This window comes from Arvicola amphibius, chromosome 3, assembly GCF_903992535.2.
Source record: "Arvicola amphibius chromosome 3, mArvAmp1.2, whole genome shotgun sequence".
In the NCBI taxonomy this organism is placed as follows: Eukaryota; Metazoa; Chordata; class Mammalia; order Rodentia; family Cricetidae; genus Arvicola; species Arvicola amphibius.
In genome coordinates, this window is record NC_052049.1 from 138,946,315 (window position 1) to 138,965,411 (window position 19,097).

General features: G+C 47.2%; 1 protein-coding gene across 2 annotated transcripts in view; it reads left to right on the forward strand.

The window, feature by feature from the left end:
* Myo1e (myosin IE) overlaps positions 1-19,097 on the forward strand; it is a 196,874-nt gene that overhangs the window by 129,380 nt on the left and 48,397 nt on the right. For both annotated transcript variants that reach the window (XM_038321973.1, XM_038321972.1), the window contains 7 exons: positions 2,094-2,290; positions 6,013-6,093; positions 7,112-7,198; positions 9,370-9,456; positions 10,050-10,217; positions 11,075-11,160; positions 16,082-16,163. In XM_038321973.1, coding sequence (XP_038177901.1) covers positions 2,094-2,290; positions 6,013-6,093; positions 7,112-7,198; positions 9,370-9,456; positions 10,050-10,217; positions 11,075-11,160; positions 16,082-16,163 — 788 coding nt within the window. The remainder of the gene's footprint in view (positions 1-2,093; positions 2,291-6,012; positions 6,094-7,111; positions 7,199-9,369; positions 9,457-10,049; positions 10,218-11,074; positions 11,161-16,081; positions 16,164-19,097) is intronic.

The window sequence follows — 19,097 nt, forward strand, 5'->3', positions numbered from 1 at the left end:
TGCCTGTGTGAAATCCTCATATGGATGAGAAGTACATTGTTCTGGTATTGGCATGTTTATTGACTGATTCTTTAGAAGTTAATGCTGAGAAACATCCATCCATCAAATCCCAATGCTCTCTATGCAATCTAAGGAGATCTGGCTTTATTGGGAGGCTGATGAAATCTTTCCACTGTTAAAAGGGTTCTTTAGGGATTTTGTTTTGTTATTATATGTTTGTTTGTTTGTTTGTTTTTGAGATGGAATCTTACCATTTAGCTCAGGTTGACCTTGAACTTGTAATCCTGCTGCCTAAGTGTTGGGATGATTGGTCTATACTGCAATGGTGATACTATCCATAAGATCTCAGCACATTCTTTATATCAGCAAAATTTTATACTGAGAGAGAGAAAATCCTATCCAAGTTCAGATTTTTTATTTGTATCTATTCCATGAGTCATGTGGCAACACATAGAAATGAGTTAATGTAAGTTATAAGAGCTAGTTAGAAACAAGCCTAAGCTATTGGCCAAGCTTTCATAATAATAAGTCCCCGTGTTGTTTATTGTGGAGCCAACAGTCTGGATGAAAAAAATTCATCTATAATCTATAAAGTCCTTCATTTGTCTTAGGAAATCTGAATACTCTTTCATGCCCAAGAATGGTGTCATTTATCCAGATCTGAACATTCCAACTAGAAATCAAGGGAATCCCCTTGGTCCTGGTAACTTTTCTCTTGGCAAATCTATGGTCTGAAGCAATTTGCCACACCCATAGAAGCTTTCAGTTTTCTCTTTGAAGACCCCCAAATCCCAGTACATGTTGTGAGGTAGTACTGTGTATTGTGACACCAATCAGTCCCTCTGTTCACATACCACCTCAGAAGACTCTCCCTGTGATGTGTCTCTTGAAGCTTTCTGGGTAGGGAAATGTAACAGCCATGCAAGTCCAGAACCTACTTTCAATCCCCAGAACCCATCTACAGAAGCTGTACTTAGGGACAGGTCATCCCAGCAGTGGAGAAACCGTGGCAGGAGGGTCCCTAGGTGTGGGTGGTGAACTGCATGGTCACATCAACAAGCTCCAAGTTCAGTTAGAGACCTGGTCTCAAAAAATAAGGCAGAGAATGGCCAAGGAAGACATCTGTCATTGACCAATGGTCTCTTGTGCACAACCACACAAGCACAGAAATATGTACACACAGGCCTTCTGAGACCCCTCTGCCTCCTGCACCCCCAATCCAGAACATCCTTCCCCAGTGCATCAAAATCTATCCCAATCTTAAACGTAGCTTTCAGCTATAGCAGATACTTATCTACACAACACAAACCATAGCCCAGCCATGCCTCTGCCCCCTAGCTTGTTCCCCTTAGCACATACCATTCCCCTCTCCACATCTGTACAAATCCCACTCTTCCTTGCTCGCCTAGTCCAGATGAAGCCCATTCCTTGATTACCCCAGAAAGCGTTAATAGCTTCCTGTCCTAAATTCTTCTAGAATTGTATAGTCTATTCCGATGCATTCTGCTTTCCAGGAGGGTTCTTTACTTGATAAAATTTCTAAATTGTCTTCAGGATTTATCAGTTATTTACTGTCTTTTCCTCTTTATTATCTACTTTTTGCAATCCCTCACAATGTAAGTGTTCAATCACTAGGGGATTGTTGGACTTATTGTTTCCATGATACAATAAACTGTTACAAGTTCTCTGTAAATGAGTCCATGAAAACATTGCACCAAAGGAAGAAAACATTAATCAAAGCCAAAGAAATGTTTGTTGGTTGAGTTCCTGTTGGTGTCTTTGCAGACACAGAGATCTCAGTGGGGTGGGGGAGGAAGCGGAGGGAGAGGGAGGATTGGCCCGCATCCTTTTTCAACCACTGATTTGAGTGATTGGAAGTCTCAGTAATCATAGGGATTGATTTACAGAATAAAACCACTGGTGAAAACAAACAGGATGTGCACGGCATTGATAATAAGTCTTCTCTGACAGAGCGGAAGTTTTAGAAGTTAACTTTGATGCCCATTATCTGCTCACACATGCGCAAGGGCTTCCCTGTGCTTGGGAGGTAATGGCTGCAGTTCTGAAAGATGATCATGTTTTCTATTCTTCAGTTTTGGCTTTTCCTGCGTATCTGCTGGGTATAAACCAAGACCGGTTAAAGGAGAAGCTAACGAGCCGGCAGATGGATAGTAAGTGGGGAGGGAAGTCGGAGTCCATCCACGTGACCCTCAACGTGGAGCAGGCCTGCTACACCAGGGACGCACTCGCCAAGGCCCTGCACGCTCGAGTCTTTGACTTCCTGGTAGATGTAAGTAAGCATGTGTGGACATGGGCAAAGCTTCAAGGTGTTAGATATAAGGAAGGGCATCGACTGAAGAGTGTGTTCTCATGTCTGCCTCATTCCTCTGGCGTGTCGTTACCATGTCGCTCTCTGCCTCTGTGTATCCTCTCTCTCTCTCTCGCTAGAGAGCAGAGAGAAGAGATTTGCATAAGCGAGTCATATCGCACCGCGCGATAGGATCTCTATCGCTTCGCTCTCTTCTCATCTTCATCTCTATCTCTCTCTCTCTATATCGCTCTCTCGTCTCTCTCTCTCTCTTCTCTATCTCTCTCTCTCCTCCCTCCCTCCCTCCCTCCTTCTGGCGAATCCTGAATCGAACTTCTAGATATTCCCAGCAAGACAGAATAGCCAAAGCCAACACAGTCACGCGAGCTAGTCAGTAATATCCAGGACTGGAATAGAGGAAGCCTGTGGCCAGGACCATTCTTGATTGCAGAGTGTAAAGGTTAGGAGTGTCGTGTTGCTTATAGTACAGTTAATTTGACAAGTAATTCCAAACATGCTGTGATAAGCACGTGCATTTCCTTGCATTTCTGTGAGGATGAGTGTTCAGGATCAGCGTAGCTGATCAGTTCTGACACAGTCAAGCACAGTTCAAGTTGCAATACTGTTGAGAGCAGTTCTCCAGGCTGACCTGGGGCTGGGCACATGATATCAAGTAGAATCTTCATGTGCTGTTGGTTAGAGGTCTCTGTTCATAGTTGTGCGGACCTCTTCCTAGGGCAGCTCAGTGTCCTCACAGCTGGCAGCTGGTTTTCCCCGGAGTCAGTGATCTAAGACAGGGAGTGTGAGCAAAAGGCCATGAGGTGTTTTTGTTGTTGTTGTTGTTGTTTTGTTTGTTTGTTTGTTTTTGTTTTTCAAGACAGGTTTTCTCTGTGTAGCCCTAACTGTCCTCATTTTATAGACCAGCCTGGCCTCGAACTCACAGAGATTCGCCTGCCTCTGCCTCCTAAATGTTGAGATTAAAGTCGTGTGCCACCACAACCAGACTTGCGATAGTGTCTTATGTAGTTCAGGCTAGCTACAAACTCAATATATAGCTGAAGATGACATTTAATTTTTGATCTTTCTGCCTCTACCTCCTGAGTGTTGATATAGGAATGTATTATTGTTTATGGTACATTAAAAACAATACCTAGTTTATGCAGTGCTGGGGATCATGAACCCAGGCCTTCATACATGCTAGGCAAGCACTCTTCCAACTGGGTTACAACCCCAGCTTGACTTTAGATATACTTTTAAATTAACCCTGATATTTTTGAACATAGTATACTGCCTAGTCATATTCACATAGTATACATGTGAATATACTTATGTTTTTGGGAGTGTTGTTGTTTTTGTTTTTCAAGACAGGGTTTCTCTATGTATCTTTGGCTGTCCTGGAACTCTGTAGCCCAGGCTGGCCTCAAACTTGAAGATCTACTTGCCTCTGCCTCCTGAGTGCTAGGATTAAAAGCATGCACCACCACCACCTAGCTACTTAATGATTTTTCTTAACTTATTTTTAGTTAACTCTGTGTGTGTGTGTGTGTGTGTGTGTGTGTGTGTGTGTGTGTGTGTGTGTGTGCATGTGTGCACTCAAAAGATCAGGAGATAGCTTGCCAGAGTCAGGTATCTCCTTTCACTGTGTGGATCACGAGGATTGAACTCAGGTCATCAGGTTTGGCAGCAAGCACCTTTGCCCCCTGAGCCATCTTGCTGGCCCTGCCTCTGGTGTAGAGATGCATAATCATATTCTGTAGTGAAAAGCCAGCAGTGTAAATCTGGGCTAACCAGTGATACCTTTAATGTCAGAATAAGATACAGTCTATACTCTGTTCCAAATACTACTTACATATTTCTGGGGGAAAAGATATCATTTAATTTCTCCAACAATACCGAAGCTTAGATATTGTGTTGGTTTTCTAGATACATGGAACAAGGAACAGAGAAGTTCAGAAACTGGCTGGAGCGCTCTCAGTTCCTGTGTGACTGTCCTAGGGGCCCTAGATTCCTGGCTGCTCTGCTTCTTTACTTCGCTGTGTTCGAACAGGAAACCCAAGGCAGATCCTCTCTAGGAACAGCAGCCACTGGGTCCCAGGCGTCTGTGTCCAATCCAGCCACACCACCCACAGAGCTCAGGCAGGGTAGGAGAGCTGGGTGGATCAGAGCCCTGCTCCCCACACTGTTTGTGATTATTTGGGGGATTCGATTCTGTGGAAGCACAGGGTCAGGTGTAATTCAGACCCCTCGTTTACTGAGAAGGGGCCTCAGGCAGGAACGCTGGTAGATGAACAAAGCAAGGGGCAAGAGAATGTGAAGGGGCCTATGACCTACAGCTTTGTCTCAGCTCAGGGTATGTGGCGATGTGGTGATTGCCATGTTATTAACATTAACTTGACCTGACATTAACTAGGCTATGCTGTATGTATGTATGTATGTATGCATGCATGTATGTACATATGTATGCTGTATGTCTTTACTCACTAGCTCATAAAAGGCTGCCATTTTCTTTGCCCAGGAAACACCACATGTACACCAAAACACAGCATTCACCCACTCCAGGAATGTTTTTTTTTTAATGTTCCTTTGTTATCTATCTCCTCTCCCCCACCCCCACCACGTGCTGCACCTGTCCTGTTGGTTTTGAGTCTCTTCCATTGGATCATGTGACCTCTTCTCTCAGTGACCTAGAGCACAGACTCAGGCATTTGTGTGACTTCCGTTTAGACCTAAGCCTAGCTTCTTGTCCAGGATGGTTTTAGGCATCCACCTGGAAAGTGGGGATATGATGGTCTGACCGCCGCTGTGAGAGCCATGATGAGCTGGTCGGGCATTCTAGATGAGACATCCAATGAGGCTGTCTCAAACACTAAGGTGCAGGGGCTGAGGAGATGGCTCAGGGGGTAAGCAAGAAGACCTGAGTTCAAATCCCCAGCCCCCACGAAAGTCAGGCCTGGCTACTCATGCCAGGCAACAGAGACAGGCAAATCCCAGGAGCTCACTGACCAGCCTTTGTAGCTGAAACATTAAGCTGCAGGCTCACTGAGAGACCTGCTCTGCAAAAACTAAAGCCGACAGCAATAGAAGAGGGCACCTGGTGTTGTTTTCTGGTTTTCACCTTGGCACACACACTCACATACACACTACACATATACCCCCAGGTAACAACAACAACAATAATAATAATGGAGAAAGCAATTGAAGGAGACACCTGACAAACGGCTGGCCTCCACATACCCATACACACGTGTGCACACACACATGAATGTGCACGCACATACACTAATAATCAATGTTTTCTGTAGATCGTTCACCTTCTTCCTATGCTCCTGGGAACTGGGACCACCTTATCTTCAGCATCAGTGACGTATCGTGTTCTGTTAGGGTTAAGGGCTGCTGAGCTGGGGACATCTGACTGGCAGTTGCAAGTTTTGCAGGAGTGGAGCCTCGTTCAGGGCAGGACCTTATTGTATTACTCAAGGCCACAGCTTCTTCCAGGTCTCCAGACTTCTTAAGGAGTGCTAGCTCTGCCATCACTGTAGAAACACAACCTGCCCCCACTACACTTGTTTTGAAAGCATAAACCCCTCTTCAAGCTGTCCTGTCTCCAGGGGTCAGTGTGGCTGCTGGGCAGTACCCCTGCTCCACTCCATGTCTGTACAGTCTGGATGAAAGGAGTCATTTGTGCTGTGTTTGTTTTCTGCTAGTCCATCAATAAAGCCATGGAGAAGGACCACGAGGAATACAACATCGGCGTCCTAGACATCTACGGCTTTGAAATATTTCAGGTAAGGAAGGCTGGGCAAGTGGCTGACTGGTGATGAGTATTACCGCGCAGGCATGAAGACCTCAGTTCAAATTCTCAGCACTCAGGCAAAAATAGCTGCAAATACCTGTAATCTCGATGCTGTGGAAGGCAGAGGCAGGGCTCGCTGGGACTTGCTGGCCACCAGCCCAGCTCTAGGTTTAGTAGGAGACTGTCAAAAGGGAATAAGACAGGGAGTCACCACTCCATAAACAGTTCTGTATTCACAGTGCAGGCTCCTGCATACACACTCATGAACACACATACACACCAGAAAAATAAAAGAAAGGAGGGAGGTGAGAAAGCAAGAAAGATAAATGAGGGGGGCAGGGAGCTGAAGTGATGGCTCAGTGGTTAGAAGCCCTTGGTTAGAAGCCCTTGCTGCTCTTCAAGAGGACCTGGGTTCAGTTTCTTACACCCACATAAGACAGCTCACAACCACTGTGACTGCAGCTCCAGGGGATCTGATGCCCTCTCCTGGGCCTCCATGGGCATGCACATGTGTGGTGCGCGTGCGCGCGCGCACACACACACACATTCATGCACATAAATAAAAGTAATAAATAGAAAAGAAGGGAGGAAGGAAAGGATGGATGGAGGGAGGGAAGAAGAGAGGGAGGAAAACAAGGAGGGAGGGAGGGAAGGAAGGAAGGGAGGGAGGGAGGGAGGGAGAGAGAGGGAGAGAGGGACTTTTTGACTCTGGGTAAGGCCAGTTTGAATCATCAGAGCTTAGGAGGAGGTGATGCTTCCTCTGGCCAACAAGAATAATTCTAGGCAATGAAGAAGCCAGCTCCAGCTCATCTTTGCCTGGGAGTTCTTCATGTACCTTAACCAAATTAGTTTCTCCTAAATATAAACCGCGCTTCCTCTATTGACGCAGCAGAGTTCCTGAGGCTGCCCTTCACACAGACATTTTAGTGCATCGCTGAGAAATGACTTTTTAAATGATTGTGTGAAGTGATTGCAGGAAAAGACCTTCTTTTCTTTTTCTTTTCCCCCAGAAAAATGGCTTTGAACAGTTCTGCATCAATTTCGTTAATGAGAAATTACAGCAGATTTTTATTGAGCTGACGTTAAAGGCAGAACAGGTAAGTGGTCCCTCTTCTCATCCTCGTCTCTGTCTTCTTTGCTTCGAAGATACGGATCTGTCTTTTGATGACCCATCTGGGTATCTGTCTTGTATTAGGAAATGTACCTACTAAAGTCAGCAGTTATGCCTTCCTGGTATTTCAGTCTTTGAAATGCAAATACCATCTGCTGCCTGTTACTTTCTCTGTCAGCAGTGAAGTCAGGCGCTGGACTGACAGTGGGCTGCTTTTCCTACTCTCGGTCCCGCTGACCAAGGTGAAATGGGAACCTTTGCACTGACCTTCATTGTCTGAGTAACACGTTGCTTTCCCAGATGTACAGCACCCCCCAGACTTCCCCTTAAACTATACGTGTTTTTAGCAATGCCTGCATTTGCATTCTTTCTCTTGAACTTTGCCTTGCATACATGCTGTTCTAAGAGTACAGTGTAGGCTCTCTGAAACTCTGGGTGCCAATGTTGTTTTAGATTTCCAGAGTCACCTCATAAATCAAAACGGAGTTTGCGGGAGCAGACATTTCTTCTCTTACAGTTAGGTACCAAGAGTCTAAAATCCAGCCTTGCAGCCCCTCCAAAGGCTAGAGGGGGACACCTGAAAAATCCTAGGATTCTTTCTCTGCTGCATCCTGGTGGGTCTTGGCCTTCTGAGCCTGTGGTGGTCTACCTCTACTCTCTACCTCACCTTCTGTTGCTCCATGCCCTAGCCTCTCTCTCCTTTCTCTCATTAACACACAAGTCTTTGGGTTTAGGTTCATCCTGTGTCCAGAGTGATATAGTCATGAGGTCCTTTATTAATTATTTTCTACAAAACCTTTTTCTAAGCCTTGACTCCTGAGGTTCTGGATACACATACAGTCTGGGAACAAACTACACATATCAAAGCTGTTTAGGAACCACATATTGGACTGTTGTTAGCTGTCACCACTGAAGAATGGTCAGAGCAAAGCAGCCAAAGGAGAGGGGGATAACAGCTAAGTCGGAAGAAAGTAGACAGGGTCTGGCTCATATAGGTACTTTATGATGCTTGATAAATTCAAGACCAGCCTGCCTACAAGAGAAGTTTGGGATTGAGAAACTCAGAAAATAATGTTAACTGTAGAGAGGAGATCCAGTATATAGTCTTTCTTTTTTTAAAAAATATTTATTTATTTATATGTTTATAATATTCTGTCTGTGTATGCCTGAAGGCCAGAAGAGGGCACCAGACCTCATCACAGATGGTTGTGAGCCACCATGTGGTTGCTGGGAATTGAACTCAGGACCTTTGGAAGAGCAGGCAATGCTCTTAACCGCTGAGCCATCTCTCCAGATCCCTGATTTTGTATCTTGAAGAATTGGACAATGGCGAGGGTGTTACTGAAGGACAGAATTAGAAGGGTCAGGACTGCGGTGTGTGTAGTAGGTGTAAAAGGCTCTCTGTGCATCTACCTGGAGAGTCCCTCGTGGAGATCGGCTGAAGCTCCTGATAGAAAGAGGGCAGAATAAACCAGACAGATGGAAGTGGAGTCTCCAAACTGCCTGTCACATACAACGTTCTAGAAAGAAGGAAGATCTGGCCCTACTTTTTTTTTTATTGTTGTGGTAAAACACCATAGCCAAGACAACTTATAAAAGAAAACATTCCCTTGTTCTTCTCATCCCAGAGGTTTTGAGTCCGTGACTTTAGAGTGAAGGATGGTGCCGTGAGCAACTGAGAGTTCATATCTCACACTACACAGAAGGTGGCAAGCGCACTGGAAATTGCAAGCATCTTTTGAAACCTCAAAGCCCACCCCTAGTGACACACCTCTTCCAACAAGGCCACACCTCCTAATCCTTCACAAACAGTTCCACCAACTGGGGACCACATATTCAAGTACATGAGTCTATGAGGGCCATTCTCATTCAAACCACTACATGGATTCAGGGGTGGTCATGAATTCAAGGTCATCCTTGTATATATAATGAGTTCAAGGCCAACCTGGGACACTTGAGACACTGTCTCAAACAACAACAAATAAACAGTTGCATAGTATCATTTTTTATGGCTCAGGCAAAATATCAAAAACATTAAGCAATGAAATGTTCTTTTTCTATCACCTCTTAGCGATGGGCAAGTTTTTAGTGTGTGTGAGAGGGACCCAGGTTCTCTTTCACAGTGGTTTATGCAAGCTTCTAATTTCTGTCATCCAGGAAGAATACGTTCAGGAGGGAATAAGGTGGACGCCCATTGAATACTTCAATAATAAAATCGTGTGTGACCTCATAGAGAGCAAAGTCGTAAGTACTAGTACTGGTCCCTTCAGTGGCCTACCCTTCAATGAGCTTTCATTCTCCATGCCCGGTGTCTATTGCTTTTCAGCTGACAAGGGAACCACAGAATCTTAACAGTAACATTAGTAATGTGCAAATGCGTGGCATGAAAATAAAATAAGAGGCTTTCAGTATGACAGTAAGGAAGAATGTGTATGAAATGCCAAGGTGCACATGGAAGTTGTTCCCGAATCTGGAAGATGGCTCTCGGTTGTATGACATAGCAATCGATGAGCCGTGAAAAGGATCACGCCTTCCAGTCCCATATGCAACCACATACACAGGAGCATGTATACACACATATACACAAAAAATAAAATAAAATAAAGCCCTGTAGGGAGCTAGCTATCTTCCTGGAAATGAGTTTCCGCCATCTTTAGGTCCGAATGATAAAACCTCCTTTGGGAATGTGTTAAGCGCATTCTTCCTGGAAGGAAGCGCCGATGATCAAGATGGCATCTGGGTGTTGGGAGCAGTCTCCTGGCTTAAGAAGTGACCCCATAGGTGTTGTGTATTTGGAGAGGTCAGTGACCTGGGCCTTGCCTTCTCGGTCTCTCCAGAACCCTCCTGGAATCATGAGCATCCTGGATGACGTGTGTGCCACCATGCATGCTGTGGGTGAGGGTGCCGACCAGACGCTGCTCCAGAAGCTCCAGATGCAGATCGGGAGCCACGAGCACTTCAACAGCTGGAACCAAGGCTTCATCATTCACCACTATGCCGGGAAGGTAAGACCCGAGACCACTGTTCAGTGGGCCAGGATCTGTCCATTTTACAGGCTCCCCAGTCTGAGCCTTTAGGGGTGGGATTTGTTTTCCCATGAACCAATAGAGATCTATGCTATTTATTCACCCAGCAAATAGGACCTTTAAGGAATTTGAAGAGTTAAAACAAAGTACTGCCTACAGGGCTGCTTCTTTTTAAAGCACAGATCTGCTGTGTACCGCAGCTGCTGAAGCAATAGACTTTGGTCCTGACAATTGCAACCACAAACTTGCCTTCCTCTGCTTTCCCATGGGCACTGGGACTGACTTTAATGTCTTCCCTCACAAAGTGAGTAACTAGGGTACCCAACCATGTAGGGTCCTAATAGAATTTGGGCTCATGGCTATTGGATGCTTCCTGATCCTATGGAACTCCATGGATAAAATCTTTCCTCCCAGCTAGTCTTTTGTTAATCACGGTCCCTGAGCATTGAGTTCAGGGCAGATGGGCACAGCTCTGATGCTGCTTCTAAGAGCAATTACCAAGTTTCAGTTGGCATACTTGATGAGTGAGCACGAGGCTCTCTTTTTCTTCTCTTGGTCAGAACTTGGGAAAAATAGCTTTGTGTATTGCTAAGATATGCTTAGGGGTTCACACACAGATCATCTGGGGGACCAGATCTTCATCACCCCCCCCCCCTTTAGGTCATGGTCATCTAAGCCAGCGGATAACCTTTAGGTGACAACAGCACGAAGTGTGGACCGCAGAGGCTACAACTAGAAACGTCTGCCTTCCAACGAGGAGAGCCATACCCATTTAAGGATATGTTTAGCCAAAGACATGTGTAGGATAAAATTTGATTTCTTTCCGCTCTGGCCAGGTTTCCTATGACATGGACGGCTTCTGTGAAAGGAACCGGGACGTGCTCTTCATGGATCTGATTGAACTCATGCAGAGCAGTGAGCTGTAAGTGTCCTCTATCGGCTTCACGGGAACGCGGTACACTTTGGTTTCGTTGTTGTTGCTGTTCTTGTTTTGTTTTCATGTATGTGGGCGTTTTGCCTGCTTGTGTGTCTGTTGTACCTTGTGTGTGCCTGGTACGCACAGAGGACAGAAGAGGTCCTCAGATCCCCTGGAACTGGAGTCACAGATTGTTTGTGGGCTTCCGTGTGGGTGCTGGGAACTGAACCCACGTCCTCCAGAAGAGCAGCCAGCACTCTCAACCTCCCCATCCCGAGCCATCACAAAGCAGTGATGGCATTGTTTTCAGTGTGCAAACCAGAGTGGGACTGGAGTGCTTAACACCCGGCTCCTTTAGAATGGTTGAGTCTGGTTTATAATTTGACTGTTTTCTCAAAAGGGCTTCTCTCCTTCCGGTCTTCACCTCTCCCTTCTGTCCTAATATATCCTTCCCCCAAGTGCCATCTGTATGTCTGTCTCCATCATCTTCAACACTGTTAGGAGGGAGAGGTGGCCATCCTGACACCAGCCTGGAAGAGCTATTTCTGATCAGCAAGAGTAAAAGAATCTCCTTCTATGACGCTTTGCCCTTGGCACATAGCCAGATGCTTTTCCATGGTCACTCCATTTTTAAAGGTGGCTAATGAGCCTGAATTGCTGAAGCAATTGGAGACCAAGAAGTCTAGGAGGAACTTTCCCCTGCTCTCCATGGCGGGATCCCTGTAGGTCTGGTTTTGATTCCTATTGTAACGTAAAGGGGAATGCACAGAGTGTCCGGAGCCCTTGATGTCCTGCAGATGTAGGAAAAGGATATCCTCACATTCCTTGCCACAGGACCATACTTAGGTGGCACCACCCTTGATCCCCAGCTGGAACAACACATCTACAAAAGAAGCAGTAGTGGTGTCTACTCAAGAGCCTGAAGAGGACCTGGAAGAAGCTGCTGCTGGCAGCTCAAGCCTTTGTTGCCATCGAGAACACCGCTGAGGTCAGCATCATCTCCAGGGACAGTAGCCAATGAGCTGTACTGACATTTGGCTGCCCCTGGAGCCACTCCAGTTGCTGGCTGCTTCATGCCTGGAACATTCACAAACCAGATCCAAGCAGCCTTCAGGGAGCTGTGACTGCTGGTGGTGTCTGGCCACAGGATTGGCTTTCAGCCCCTCACAGAGACATCTTATGTCTACCAGTCTACCATGGCTCTGTATAACACAGATTCTGTTCTGTGCTACGGGGACATTTCCACCCTGTGCCACAACAGGGTGCTCACCCAGTGGGTCTGACGTGGACGCTGACCTGGGGGAGGGAGGTCTGGGTGTGTGTGACGCCATCTCCCTTGGGTGCCCACTGGAGGTTGTGCTTCTGTAGAGACCCTGAGAAGATGGAGGAGGTGCGTGCTGAAAAGGGTGAGACCGAGGAGGAGATGCAGGGTGAACGGACCTTGCCAACTGCGGAGTCACTGGTCTGAAGGCGTGTAGGTAACCACGGTAGCTGGCCATCAGTTTCCTATGGACCAATGAGGACTGGTCTGCAGCTCCCATTGCTCAGCCACTTAATGGGCTGGAAACCGTGGCCACAAGCCAGTCTGCAAGATACTTGAGCCAAATGAAAAGGTGGATGAAAATAATGTTTAAAAAAAAAAAAAACAAATGAAAGAAAGAAAACCAACCCTAGGAGGAGCCTCTACCGTGGGATGGATGCAAGCATTCTTTTTATTTATTCATTTTGGAGGTGGTGTCTCCCAGGCTGACTTTGAAATCCTGATCCTCCTGCCTTCACCTCCGGAGTGCTGGGATTATGCACTCCAGCATGTGATGGCTGGGTTGACTCCGGAACTTTCTGCGTGCTAGCCACACAGTTGACTGTACTGCATCCCCAGCCAGGGGTAACTACTTTTAAGCAACAGCAACAATTGCAGCAGCTTTCTGACAACTGCAAAGAAAGCAAAACAGGGCTTTTTTCCCTAGCCCCAGTGAGGAGCTATTCTTGCTTCATTTAAATGTCTCCCCCAAAGTCCCAATATCCTCCCCCACGCTGGTGCTCCACCACCATCCTCCCCCACGCTGGTGCTCCTCCACCCTCCTCCCCCACGCTGGTGCTCCTCCACCCTCCTCCCCCATGCTCGTGCTCCTCCACCATCCTCCCCCACGCTGGTGCTCCTCCACCATCCTCCCCCACGCTGGTGCTCCACCACCATCCTCCCCCACGCTGGTGCTCCTCCACCATCCTCCCCCACGCTGGTGCTCCACCACCATCCTCCCCCATGCTGGTGCTCCTCCACCCTCCTCCCCCACGCTGGTGCTCCTCCACCATCCTCCCCCACGCTGGTGCTCCACCACCATCCTCCCCCACGCTGGTGCTCCTCCACCCTCCTCCCCCACGCTGGTGCTCCTCCACCATCCTCCCCCACGCTGGTGCTCTGCCACCCTCCTCCCCCACGCTGGTGCTCCTCCACCCTCCTCCCCCACGCTGGTGCTCCTCCACCCTCCTCCCCCACGCTGGTGCTCCTCCACCATCCTCCCCCATGCTGGTGCTCTGCCACCATTCTCCCCCATGCTGGTGCTCCTCCACCATCCTCCCCCATGCTGGTGCTCCGCCACCCTCCTCTGCCACCATTCTCCCCCATGCTGGTGCTCTGCCACCATTCTCCCCCATGCTGGTGCTCCTCCACCCTCCTCCCCCACGCTGGTGCTCCACCACCCTCCTCTCCCACGCTGGTGCTCCTCCACCATCCTCCCCCACGCTGGTGCTCCTCCACCCTCCTCCCCCACGCTGGTGCTCCTCCACCCTCCTCCCCCACGCTGGTGCTCCTCTACCCTCCTCCCCCACGCTGGTGCTCCACCACCCTCCTCCCCCACGCTGGTGCTCCTCCACCCTCCTCCCCCACGCTGGTGCTCTGCCACCATTCTCCCCCACTCTGGTGCTCCTCCACTATCCCCCCCACACTGGTGCTCCGCCACCATCCTCCCCCACTCTGGTGCTCCACCACCATCCTTTGCCAGAGCTTCTTTACACTCACTCTTGAGATGTCACATTTCTTTTCATTCAAAATGCATAACCTCGATGTGCTGTCCTCTAAGAAGGTTATGGAGGCTGCGAGTCCTGGCTTGTGGGTTTTGTGGCAGCCAGGTGAAAGCCTCTTACTTTCAGAGGTGGTTTTTAATTATTAAAACTCCTGTCAAGTTCAAGAGCGATTGATGGGCCCGCATAAACTCCTGTCATCTGGATGCGGCATGTTGTTTTGTAATGTGATTGCTGTAAAGGGTCATGGTGGTTATGTCTGGCCAGGTCAGCAGTAGATGGCTGGGAAACTTCCCGGAAATTTCTAAAGACCGAAAGGTTACTCAAGGGGCAATGGATTTGGGTTGGCATATCCAACTGTCAACTTATGTGGGCCACTTCATTCACTGAGCCAGTTAGGAGACATTTATTGAGCTATGGTTCAGACACCAGGCACATCAAAGTAACCAGACATGTCCCCGCCCTGTGCGCCTGTTGGGTGCTTGGTTAGAGTTATCAAGGGAATATATATTCAGCAGACAAAGGCTCGGTGACTTATGACTGCAGCACGTGAAACTGCTCCTACTCAAAGGCAGTTTGTCACATGAGTGGGGACCAGTGTTGCTAGCTGGCCTCTAGCAAGTAGGAGCCACTCAGTAGGCCTGGGGATATGGCTTGGTTGGTACAGTGCTTGCTTGCTTAGCATACTCAGCTCCCTGGGCTTGTTCCCTAGCCCCTCATAAAACCTGGCGTAGGGGCAAAGGACTGTAATCCCAGTGTAAGCAGACTTTTCTTTGGACCACCAGCTCCCAAATAATGACATGGAGACTTGTTAGTAATTATGAAAGCTTGACCTCAGCTTAGGCTTGACCCACTAGCTCTTCTAACTGAAATTAACCCAATTTTTATTAATCTACATTCTATCACGTGGCTTTTACCTCTCTCCCATTCTGTGTGTCTCACTCGTTCTGCATTTCCATGGTATCTCCTGCGTGCCCCCATTATCCTCTTCCTCTCTCTGCCCAGAAGTGCCATCTCTCTCTCCTGCCTAGCTCTTGACTGCTCAGCTTCTTATTACACCAATCACAGCACTACCTCTTCACAGTGTACAAACATCCTACAATTAACCTGGGAAATGGAAACAGGAGGACCAGGAAGTCGAGGTCATGCTGGGCTACATGGGACTTCAAGATCAGTCTGGACTACATAAAACCATAGCTCAAAAATAGACAGACAGGGGCTGGAGAGATGGTTCAGTGGTCAAGAACACTAGCTGATCTTCCAGAGGTCCTGAGTTCAATTCCCAGCACCCACATGATGGCTCACAGCCATCTATAGTGGGATCTAATGCTGTCTTCTAGCAAAAAAAGGTGTACATCCAGATAGAGCACACATATAATAAAAAATTTTAAAATAAAAATAGGAAATAACATTTTTAAAAAGCAGGCAAACAAACGAAGATCCTAAGATGTGTAGGACACTCTCCCTTAAGCCCCATCAAAGAATTATCCAGGTGTGACACTCAACCGTGATCAGATTCGGAAATGGGTTCTCGCAAGCAGAGCAGCATGAACCTCCAGTGCTCCCAGCCCACACCATCCACAGGGCTCTAGTCTAGCTAACTTGACTTCACAAATGCATCCTGTCTTCCCTCCCCTTCTGCTGTGCTGTCCTCACGGTAGCCCTCAGTTCCAGAGGCCAGGATGTTCCAAACTTATTTCTCTGTTTGAGACTCTGATGCGCTTCTATCTTACAGTTCTTTCTCTGGTGTTTTCTGTCTAGTGTTCAGTTGCCTAAGTTACATCTTGCAGGCTTGCACTGTAAGTCACATGGCTTTTCTGTGGCCAGCGTTAGATGCTTCTGGGTGGCACATCCAGCCCCCACAGAACTGAGAGATTGCTGATCCATCCTCTTTCTCATTTTCCAGGCCTTTTATACAATCTTTATTTCCTGAAAACCTGCAAGCCGACAAGAAAGGCCGCCCAACGACCGCAGGAAGCAAAATAAAGGTTGGTTCTATTCTGGGAAAGATTTGGATTCCCTCTAAGAGCTGGAGTGGTCTAGCAGGCAGGAACTGTGCGCTAGGGCAATAAGGCCAGCATAGTGTAGGGGTATGGTCACAGAGATGCCCAGAAGTTAGGCTACTTGCCAAAAGGGGGGGGGGGGGAGTCACAGGATATAACTGAATTTGACTTGGCCATCCTGATCCCCCAGTTGGATATTAAGTACCTCGTGGCTTAATGGGCAGCATGTAATAATCGGTGCTTTTAAAGAGGAACTGGCTTTAAAGTGAATCTGAAAGGATTTATGTTAAACTGTCAGGAATTTTGTGGTTCAGAATCATGTTCTGGATAGTGATGGTGCTTTTGCAGTCAAGCTCTCGAGGCATGCCAAGTCTGAAACTTGCCAGAAACCCCAGTTCATCTTTAGGGGCGATTTACACATCCCTCCTCCTTGGGTCTTACAGGCTTCTCTGTGCTGTGATGTGCAGACTCATCTGGCTATATGGTGGCAGCAATGCTAAAATTCTGTGGATGGTGAAGAGTTTTAATCAAGGACACTTTATCTTATGACTTTGACAACTATTTGTTGAACTTTCTAAAGATAGTACCAGTTCAGAACATTTTTCAGAGCTGGAGATGGTCATGGCTTAGTTGGTACAGGACTTGCCTAGAGTATACAAATCCCTATCTTTTGGGTCCACCCCTATCAATCCATAAAAGTAGGCATGGTGGTGCATGCCTATAATCCCAGCCTGGCACAGTAGATGCAGGACCACCAGAAGTTCAAGGTCATCTCTTGGCTATATAGTAAATTCAAGACAGGTCTGGGCTATCTGAGACCCTATCTCAAAAAATAAAGAAATCTACACATATGAATATATATATTCATATATTCATATCAGTTAAATATGTCTCTAGTTTAATAATCAAAGAGATCAAGTGACTAATATTTGGCATTTGGGGTTTAGTCCCCTGTGACTTTTACTCTCTATGTTATTACCAACCTATGGTTTAAATTCTCAGCATCTGGGGCAAGAGAAATGACTCAGTGGTTAAAAGTACTTGCTGCTCTTACACAGGACCCAGGTTCAGATCCCAGAACCCACACTGCAGCTCAGAACCATCTGCAAATCCAGTTTCAGGGGACCTGAGGTCCCTCATCTGGCTTCATATTGGCTCCTACACACATGGTACACATAAACTCACACAGGCACATGTACACATAAAAATACCTAACTAATTTAAAAGTTCTCAGTGCCAGGCAGTGGTGTCACACATCTTTAATCCCAGCACTCAGGAGGCAGAAGCAGATGGATCTCTGTGAGTTCGAAGTCAGCCTGATCTACAAGAGCTAGTTCTAGGACAGGCACCAAAGCTACAGAGAAACGCTGTCTCAAAAAACAAAACAAAAACAAACAAACAAACAAAAAGTTCTCAGCACTTCTTACTTATCTGCACTAAAGCCCAAGGTGGTGGTTAGATCTGGTCATCCATAGTCAGTGTCTGCATCCTTACATTCCTGCCTACCAGTGTGCTCCCTCTTCCTTGCCCATGTTCTCATCTCTGCTTACTGCTATGTGGGGGTTGTTTTCTTTCTTTTTGCACATGCTCATTCCCTGCCCTAGGCTTCCATTCACCCTCCTTCACTCTATCTTCCATTCCATGGTGCCCTTCAGTCATCAGTGTCACAGACGCCATGGTTGTGACCGCACTGCCCTCTGCCCTTTTGCTTCCAACTCTTTCATGGATGAAGCCTGCCTTTCCAGATCTTGATAACCTTCCTGGGGACAGAAACACTGGCTTCAGTAAAGGACACGGTTCCATAAGAGGACCTTTTACGTTTCGTGGGTGAAGTCAGACGCAAGATGTTAGTGCGGTTGTTGGCTGTTGTTTTTAGAATGGAATATCTGGACTATCTGGATGGATCAGGAAATGGTATTTGAGCCCCAGCACCATAAACAACAGTTAGGTCGTTCTAAGCCACTCCAGCTGAATTAGTACACAGACAGGATCCCAGCGCTCAGGCAGTAGATGGAGAGGATTAGAGTCTGAGTCACAGGAAGGTGGTGGGGGATTGCGCAGTCTCACCAGGTGTGGGACACTTGCCTTGTGTTCTAGTGCTTAGGGGACTAAGGCAAGAGGGTCGTGAGTTCCATACTAGTCTGGTTGCAAAATGGGACTGTCCCAAAGAAACAAAGGTGAAATCTTGTCATATTCTTCAAACTCTTGGACTCAAGCCATCCTCCTGCATCTGTCCTCTGAACAGAAGACATCACAGACAAACGATACCATGTCCACTGGTGGCAAGCTAAGTTTTTTTTCTTTTTCTTTTTTGTTTTTTTTTTTTTTAAGACAGGGTTTCTCTGTCCTGGAACTAGCTCTTATAGACCAGGTTGGCCTCAAACTCACAGAGATCCACCTGCCTCTGTCTCCTGAGTGCTGGGATTAAAGGAGTGTGCCACCACCGCGCAGCTAAGGCAGGCTGAGTTTTGAGCTGGTAGGCAGAGCCCTCTCGGTTATAGGGACATCATGTCCTTAAGAGCCATTCTAAGGCTTGACTGGATTTGGGTCTCTGGGACAGAGAGCTGAGGGCAGACAACAGATGTGATTTTCCTGAGGCACAGATATGCTAACATCTGCATGAAGTTCTGACTCATGCCTTAGCCTGAAGGACCCGGATGAGGACAAGCTCTGGGCTGGAAACTCTAGTCATGAGACTGTCACGTTCAGATCCAAGGGCTCAGATCCCCCAGGGTCACAATGACTCATTTTCAAGTGGTCTGGAATATGCCTCATAAGTGGGGATGGAGGCTTCTTACTTCTCCTTTGAAGGCCGCTTGCTTCCTTTCTTTATATTCGTGTATAGTTTAAAAAGTTACTGCCTTTCTGGACTGTACACAGAATGTTTAGAAAACCACATTTAGGGCCTTTGTCTAGGGA